Source organism: Nerophis lumbriciformis, linkage group LG04, assembly GCF_033978685.3.
Source record: "Nerophis lumbriciformis linkage group LG04, RoL_Nlum_v2.1, whole genome shotgun sequence".
Lineage (NCBI taxonomy): Eukaryota > Metazoa > Chordata > Actinopteri > Syngnathiformes > Syngnathidae > Nerophis > Nerophis lumbriciformis.
The window spans coordinates 20,928,131-20,937,500 of NC_084551.2; the positions used below are offsets into that span (position 1 = coordinate 20,928,131).

The 9,370-nt window shown below is 37.6% G+C and overlaps 1 protein-coding gene across 1 annotated transcript in view; it reads left to right on the forward strand.

The window, feature by feature from the left end:
* The first annotated feature begins 1,108 nt into the window (after positions 1-1,108).
* The window catches only part of ncoa7a (nuclear receptor coactivator 7a), an 8,758-nt gene continuing 496 nt past the window's right edge, over positions 1,109-9,370 (forward strand). Inside the window, exons 1-7 of the mRNA XM_061950421.1 lie at positions 1,109-1,301; positions 2,146-2,326; positions 7,497-7,646; positions 7,755-7,907; positions 8,012-8,107; positions 8,546-8,619; positions 8,728-9,370. The exon at positions 8,728-9,370 is cut by the window's right edge and continues 496 nt beyond it. Coding sequence (XP_061806405.1) covers positions 1,276-1,301; positions 2,146-2,326; positions 7,497-7,646; positions 7,755-7,907; positions 8,012-8,107; positions 8,546-8,619; positions 8,728-8,866 — 819 coding nt within the window. The 5' untranslated portion in view covers positions 1,109-1,275 and the 3' untranslated portion in view covers positions 8,867-9,370. The remainder of the gene's footprint in view (positions 1,302-2,145; positions 2,327-7,496; positions 7,647-7,754; positions 7,908-8,011; positions 8,108-8,545; positions 8,620-8,727) is intronic.

A 9,370-nucleotide genomic window follows, 5' to 3' on the forward strand; every position in this document is an offset into this window, starting at 1 on the left:
ATGTTATGTAAATTTAAAAAAAGAAAAAAGTATTTCAGGCTAGCATATTTCTGCCCTGCCACAGACCATAGCCACCCCCTGGCCCCTGCTCTTTTTATTGTTCTCCTCCAACAGTATGTCATTTTTGACAGGCCAAAAAAACTGTTCCACTCTTTTTTCATATCCTTGTAAAGCTTGAAAGTAGGGCAGTATGTACTGAGAGACTGAGCGAAAAAAAAAAACCAACGAGAAACAGATGTGTTCACTCTTCTTCTTTTTTATGTATGAGAATGCATTGCACAGCATGTCTTTGACGGGCACATACTCTAATTACAATCTACAGCTTCAGTTTATTCTGATTTTTTTGTGCATTTTGTGAGGCTCAACTCCCCTGCACATTAATGTTGACAAATATATGTTATTATCTTCATTTTAATGTAATGCAAGAAGGACAAACCTCTAATACTTACAGTGGACTATGATATTAACCATCAACAGTCAGCCTACTCCGAATTCCCAAATGAATGAATGAATGAGAGACATTACCCTATATGGGTTGAGATGAACACATGTTAATTTATGAGAAATAGAAAAGAAAACGCTAACATATGCTCATTCTGTAAAGACTTGGTTTTAACACTTGGCTTGGAGACTGGAAAGAAGAACATTTAATGACCTAAACTAGGAACAAAAAAAGCCTTGCACAATATCCAGAAGAGAGAAGAATTGGATGTTGGAAAGATACCAGTTCTCTTCTGCCAAGGTGCCCACGGGCATGGCATCAAGCCCCTGCCACCCCACCCGCTTAGGAGGTCTGTTGGCCCCCTCCTCACTTGGATATTAATTTCCCTGTGCATTCTGATATGTGAATGTTAAAATGGGTGTAAAAATGCATATACAATGTAAGAACAGTGCAAAATGCAATTCCTCTATTCAGAGCCATTAAAAAAAAATCTCTATTCACTATTTTCTCTCTTAACGATGCCACTGTGTCACTGTGCCACAACCTTGACACATTGACTGACAAAACTCCATGTTGGGAACAGGTCGAGTTAATTACTAACTTCTGTTTCCAGCTCCTAGTTTAAAACGCTTGTGTGAAAACTCCAGCAGCCCAAGTGCAGCTGTAAGAGGGAAAGGGAGGGCTTATGGTCAAAGGGGCTTTTCTCAGCACTAGTATAAAACAGGAGCTCTTGCAGAGGCTCAACGTGGACATGCTGCTCCGGCATTGAGCCTCCAAACCTCATCTCTTTTCTTTTCCTTTTTTCACCCCACCATCAACTCTTCCAGTCAACCATGGGAGTCGCTTACAGCGTTGGAGAGTAAGTGAAGAGCATACACTATATGAGGACACTGGAGACGTTTTGGATGGATTCTTAACAAGCTGCTGCTTTGAGGAATATGTGTGCATTGGAAGCACATATACAGCGGAGTGGGGGGATATTTTTGTCAGTGCATGGTAGCTGCAGATCAGGAGGACAGATGTGTTATACCAACTCATATGTGGACCAAGAGAATCTATTTGGGGCATGATTAATCCTTTAGGTGTGCCTCATTTAAAAATGCATGCATGTCTTAACATGTGCTGACTGATGCTACAGTGTGTAAAATAAATAAATTAGAACAATAATATACCAGGTCAAGGCCAAACTGGTATCACTACTTTCACACTGTAACATCCATCCCATCCATTTTATACCGCTTGTCCCTTTTGACAGTGTTTTTTTATTTATTTCACAACTATGATCAATTATGTTTTAATTAAATTAGAACGTTTTAAAGGGTAGGTTTTGAAGGAAGAATCACCAAATGCAGTATGATTTAAGATAAAGTATTATCTTATCGTTTGGCTTTGTGAACAAACCATGGTTGCAATGGCCAAACCATTAAGTACAGCAATAGCCAACACAAGAGGCTGTTTCTCTATGATATCACTTCAACATTTCTGAGAGGTAGTTCTAATATTTTAGGTCCCGTATTTATCTACATGAGATGGGAACATACTGTATGAAAAAATGTGTCAGCATGATGTAGTGCAGTTCATCACCTCATACTAGAACCACATGAATTATTATGTAATTACTACTACCACCTGTTTTATACTTTCAGTGACAATATATAGCATTTTTCATGAGGTAATCAGGGCCTGTTATTTTATCTTCACAGGGTTGACCACCTCTATACCTTCTTTGTGCAATGGTCACCAGATATGTACACAAAAAGCAACAAAAAGAAGAACCAACCCCACTTTCTTCGGGAGAAACATCAAAATCGGTATATTGGCAAGAAAAACAAGGTGGCTTCAAAAAGTAATCAACTGAGCAACCATGCAGCCAAAAACTGGGAGGTAAGGATTTGTACAAATGTATTTAATGTTTGCTTTAAGGAAAATTGCACTATTTGGAATTTTGCCCCATCATCCACAATCTCTATGTTACACAAGAACATGTCATTCCCTTTTCTGTGAGTTAGTAAAAAATAAAATAAAGAAAGCTAGCACAATGAAGCTAACAATGCTTGTAATAGGGATTCACCTATCCCCTCTAAAAAACAACGTTTTACTGTATATACATGCTATAAACCATGGAGTGACAGGCACATTCATGGAGAAATTTAATACTTACAGTATTTTGGTCATTTTAAGCATTACCAGAACTTCTTTCCTGGTCGCATTGATTTCATAGAGCGCATATCAACTATTGCTTCTTGCGTCAACATCAACACAGAGAGCACGCTCAGTGTTGGCTACCATTAATCATGGCAGACTTTATTAGAGGCAACGACTGCTGTGAAACAAATGACGATCCAGAACCTTATATTTTTTAGCCTGAATAAATGGAGGATAGCAACGGGTTTTAGAAGCTTGACGCTAGACAGATTTAGCTATACTGAGACACTAAGCTATCATGTAGCACTAATGCTGAACGTATCAGGGACAAAATAACTAAATAAAAACAGTCACTTACAATTAGAGATCGACCGATATGTTATTAGTAGTGAAGGAGGCTAATAATCTGCATTTGGAGCCGATATTCATTTGCAGTAAAGTGTAGCTATACATGAATAGTATATGTCAGTAAACAATTTAACCGCGCCATAATGCCAAAAAAATTTACCAACATTTGCGGCAAGAACATGCCGTGAACGCCCTTGACTTTTTACTTGTTAATGTACGAGGGATGTAACAATAAATGGTATAATGATAATTTGCGATAAAATTCCTGACGTTTAGTAATACCGTTTATTTTTTAATTACCGAAAAAAATTCATTTATTAATGCATTTTCGGCCACACGAAGTCAGGCGCATGCGCACTAGCGGTGTTTGGCTTGATAATCATGGCGGACCACTGCTGTGTTTAGATGGAGACAGGTGTGGACAATATTGGAGACAGACACACTTGTCCCCACACGAAAAGTAAACAGCAAAGGAGAAAACAATTTGATGTTTTGCAGCAGGCGATGTGTCGTGAACGTTGTCACAATTTGTTTATAAAGTCTTTACTGTGTTGAGTGGGATGTTCACTCGTCCTTTATTTAACTGCAAACTGTATCAGTGTTCAAATAACATCAATATTAGCTAAAATGTTTTTTCATCTCATCGATCTGAACTCAGGCTGTGAAGATTGTTTTTTTTTTTTTTTTTGTTGAACTGAAACACTGGGGGGGCGTTGGAGAACAACAAAGCATGTTTATTAGACTTCATCTTCATTAGCCAAACTGCTTCGTGTTTTATTTTGGTATCAAAAAGTAAACACCAGGTTTTTTTTTTACATGAATTGTGTTTTTTTCATGTCACAAATGTGTTACTTCAAAAATCCTATATATAGTCTATAATCTTTTTATTAGACATTACAAATTACATGATGGTATTACGTACACACCCCAACACTGCTTTACTTAACAATCAGTAATCAGGATTTCAATATTGATAATAATAATCTTAATAATCTTAATCTTAATCTTTGGCCAATTGGCAGCCCTAGATCTCACAAAAGAACAATATTTTTATCTATTATATATATATATATACATCGATCCATCCATCCATCTTCTTCCGCTTATCAGAGGTCGGGTCGCGGGAGCAGCAGCCTAAGCAGGGAAGCCCAGACTTTCCTCTCCCCAGCCACTTCGTCCACACACACACACACATATATATATATATATATATATATATATATATATATATATATATATATATATATATATATATATACCCTGCCTCGAAAGAAAATAATGTTTGCCTTTGTGCTCTTCTAACTTGCCTTGGTGCCCTAAAATATGAGCCTTCCTTTAATGCAACCTTAAAAAGTTAAAATTTGAGGCTTGTAAAACAGCTGGACAAAGCCTTAAGTTGTTTTTGTAACATTATTTTTTTAGGAATCATTGGATCAGTTGTGACATAATGTTTTATGCGGGTTAATAGGGGTTGATTTAGCACCAAAAAACATCAGGAGATATCACAAACATTTTTATTATGTGCCTAAGATGAGCATTAACATTTGCATTCTAAAATATGTGAAAATTGAAAAAAATATGGGATTTTACTACATCACAACAACTTGCAAGCTCATCAATTTTTACAGCAGTTTATGGATTTAATACATTGTAAGGTTTCCTCATGAGGAACCCTGAAATATTGTTTGGTTGGTAGGTTGAGGTTTATGTCACACATGGCATGATTGATATGAAATATATGATTTCTAAATATTATTAGTTTATATAATATCTCTTTATAATATTAATTCCTAGGATTCTTCATGTAGCTTATAGGTGAGACATTTTCAAGCTGGTTGACAATTTCTTTCTCAATGTTACAGAAATAAGCTGCTGCCTGCTCTTCTTTACGTAGTATATAAGTGTGCTATTTGTCAATTTACACAGTGTTGCTGTCTGAGCACCGCAGCACAGCTTAACAGAAAGGAGCACTGGTTATTACTAATAACTTACTTTTTACTTATCATAAATATATATATTTCGCACTATGCCAGCTAAAAATCCAGACGGATAAAGGAAGGTCGATATAGATTTATGACAAAATGATAATCAGTCGATCCCTACTTACAATGTCTGCTCTCACTGGGATGCCGACTGAAGGGAATGATTGTATCTTTCAGCACAACACTAGTGGTACTTAAATAGCTGGTAAATTCAGCATAGTCCTCACTCAGCAGTTAAAAATATTGGGACCAAACCAACATCTTGCCACATCGCTGTTGCAATGTCATCTGGTCAAAGTTGAGAGCCGGTATACACCATACCTGCCAACCCTCCCGGATTTTCCGGGAGACTCCCGAAATTCAGCGCCTCTCCCGAAAAACTCCCAGGACAAATTTTCTCCCGAAAATCTCCTGAAATTCAGGCGGACCTGAGTGACGTGTCGACAGCCTGTTTTCACGTCCGCTTTCCCACAATATAAACAGCATGCCTGCCCAATCACGTTTTAACTGTAGAATGATTGAGGGCGAGTTCTTGGTTTCTTATGTGGGTTTATTGTTAGGCAGTTTCATTAACGTCCTCCCAGCGCGGTAACAACACACAACAACAGCAGTCACGTTTTCGTCTACCGTAAAGCAGTTCGTCTGCCGTAAACAGCAATGTTGTGACACTCTTAAACAGGACAATACTGCCATCTACTGTATATGCATATGTGACAACAACATCTACGGCTTTTAGAGAGTGCAGTGCACAACTGCGCACACAACAAGGAGACAAAGCAGAATGCATCATCAGAGAGGGTGTTCAGCATGGTTAGAAAAATAGTGACAGAGAATAGAACAAGGATGGACAATTCAACCCTTAACTCAACAATGAGTAGATGAGTGTTATGTGTGTGTGTATATGTGTAAATAAATGAACACTGAAATTCAAGTATTTCTCTTATTTATATATATATATATATATATATATATATATATATATATATATATATATATATATATATATATATATATATATATATATATATATATATATATATATATATAATAAAATAAATATATATATATATATATATATATATATATATATATATATATATATATATATATATATATATATATAGCTAGAATTCACTGAAAGTCAAGTATTTCTTATATATATATATATATATGAAATACTATACTCCTCCCCTCTTAGCCACGCCCCCAACCACGCCCCCGCCCCAACCACCCCACCCCCCACCCCCCACCCCCACCTCCCGAAATCGGAGGTCTCAAGGTTGGCAAGTATGGTATACACTGCTTCGGTCAGTCCGGATTTTTAGCTGGTAGAGTGCGGAATTTCATAGTTTCAATATTTTCCAAAGTCAAAGGCTATACAGCAGCAGCAGCAGCAACTCTAGAAGTTAGCATTACTCCAAGGCTAAACAAGTCGTCTGAGCAAGGCGCTGTGAGAAGTAGTAACCTTGGTTATTATGCAGGTCAAGGCATGTAAAGGTAGTGTTGGTTTTGGTTTTTGGCAAAACTACTGAAATAGGTGACGCCTCATTACCTGCATCACTGCCAAGAAAAGTGAAAGGCGTGTGTTACTGTGTCATATAAGAATTGTGGCAGGTCATTTTAATTTAAGTGCAGGTTTCTTTTTACGTTGTTCACATGACGTCCTTTTTGGGGTGTGCTGAAGAGGTGTCACTCTACGTAGCAGGCATAGATTAACAAAGATGCATTATTTGTAGTAAATAAATGTAAATGTTCCGACCAATAAAGTGAAACTTGATGATATCCTAAAGCACACCTGGCAATCACTTAATAAAGTATATTTTGTACATTATTGTAATATCTTGCACATCACTTTTAATTATTCTTGATAAAGAAAATATCATGCTGACAACACAGCTACTAGAAAGCTGAAACAGTTATCTCCATTCAGTGAGCCGAGCCATAAGTATCGGTTCTCTTGAAAGAGCCGGTATTTGAGAGTAGCTTGAGAAACTATTAGGTTTGGCACTATCCAAACAGTTATAACTCCCACTCTCTCCTGATATGGACATCCTTTCCCTGACTACTTCCTATCATGACAAACTGCACGCCCCTTCCCCTGGTTTACTGGAAAAAGAAACATGCAGCATGGCACAGCTAGCCAATGAGAGGAGCCCCCATCCTTCCATCCCACCAATAGCGTACTACACAGAAAGTGAAAGTAATTTGCAGTGCAACACATGGTGGGTGCAGACAGGTTGGATACATTTGGCAAAGCAAAGTGCAGCGTTTGACAAAGAAATCAGGAGCTATGAAGATTTTACCAGACAATTTCAAGGTTCTTTACTTTGCTTGTGACTATGCGGAGCCATATGTTCAGGTACAGAGATGACCATGCTGAATTTGATCTTGTTTAAGGTTCAACTACTTTCTATCAATTTTACACAATTTGGAAAGCTTTTCATGCACTTTCTGCCTTATTGTTTAGCTTTAAACTATGATGTGGCTTCTAAAGAAGTGCAGACCTTTGAAAAATACCAATAAAAGCATTGACAGTTAATATGCGCCATTTAAATGACTTTATACTTGTTATGTTCCAGATTATCAATGTAAAAGATCCAAAACGCCGTTTGAGTTTGTGCAGCTTCGACTCTGAAACAGAGGAACCTGAGTACCATGGAATAATTGGGGTTGTTCAACCTGTCCTGAGTGACTGCAGTGAGCTCCTGGATCACAGACATCTGCTTAGTGTAAGCATTACTTTTCACAGTCTTATAACTGAAGCAAGTGAACATTTTCTGTACAACTCTGCAAACTTATCATCTCTGGATGTGAATGACACCCTTTTGTTCTTACAGCTCGCCTGTCACATGCCAGCAAGGACACAAGGCTACCCATGGCATTTGGCCTATAGCACTGCCGTCCATGGGAGCAGCCTGAAGACACTTTATAGAAACATGGCCAAATTTGACAGTCCGGTCCTGCTGGTCATTAAAGACATGCAGAAAAAGGTATGACTCTGGCCAGCGCATCAATACACTTGGCACTTCATCTATGGTGAGCTGCTAGACAGTTAGTCTCTGCTCTTCACTGTCATTCGTATGATTATCTTCAGGTGTTTGGAGCTTTTTCATCAGATCCATTTAGAGTCAGCAAATACTGCTATGGCACAGGAGAAACATTCCTATTCAGCTTCAACCCGGACTTCCAGGTAAAAACTCTATTATTAATGTTGCCAATTTTTGACGTAAACAGTAGGGATGCCCAAAAAATAGATTCATATCCAAGTCACGATTCTTATTAATTTTGATTCTAAATCAATTAAGCATTTTAAAAAATGTATGTAAAATAAATTGGAAAAAATATATAAAAATAAATATACTTCTTTTGTATGAATCAATTTACTTATAACATTTTTAGGCCATCTCCATGCAACGAGAAGGAGCATTTCTAACCGAACTTTGTTTTGAAAAAGTTTCATTATAATACTATACCAAAAAATGCATTGCAAGGAATCGGTTTGAATCGAAAATGAATCAAGAATTGATTCTGAATCAAATCGTCACCTCAGGAATCGGAATTGGATCGAATCGTTAGATTCACACCCCTCGTAAGCGGTGGTTCATGTCTTTCAATATCATTCATTCAGGCTTACAAGTGGACTGGAGAGAACTCCTACTTTGTGAGTGGGAACTTTGAGTCTCTTCAGATTGGAGGTGGAGGGTAGGTTGATGTTACTTGTTATGTATGTTATCATTATAAATATTGTTCTAAATAACAGGTGCATATGACAGTGTGGGATTTAACCAGATAATGCTTGTTTGCTTGTAGGGGGGAATTTGGCCTGTGGATAGATGCTGATTTGTACCACGGTTCCAGTTTTTCATGCCCTACCTTCCACAACGCTCCGCTCTCCACACAGAAGGACTTCCTCATACAAGACCTTGAGGTCTGGACAGTACAAAACTGAGCAAAGACATTTGACATGAAAGAGAACAACTAATTAGAGCAACAGATGCAGGTGTTTCTACCACCACTGCTGTATATAGCCTTCAGCAGGTAAATATGTGTAAGTGGTACCGAATGAAGCCTGTTATACTGGCATTTCTGATAATGCAACTGGGTCTGAGGTTATTTTAACTAAAAGATAAGGGGTTGCATAAAATCCTGTAATATGGAGCATTGTTGCCTTAAACTCCTGCCCTACCATCAGCAGCTTACACTAAGCTTTGAGCCTTCCAAGCCCTTTTTTTGTTTTGGAGAATATTACAATTCAAAGTTCATTATAAACATGTTGGATGAAAACACTTAGTGGAAGAAAAGCACCTTTAGGATTCAATTACATTTTAAATATGTTTTAACAGGGATTTTGTGGTTGGAACAAGGTTAACTGGGTCTACAATACGCACACATATGAGCCCATTGATTGTTTAGCACATACAATGACAAATCCTTTAAAGGAAATGTTGATACA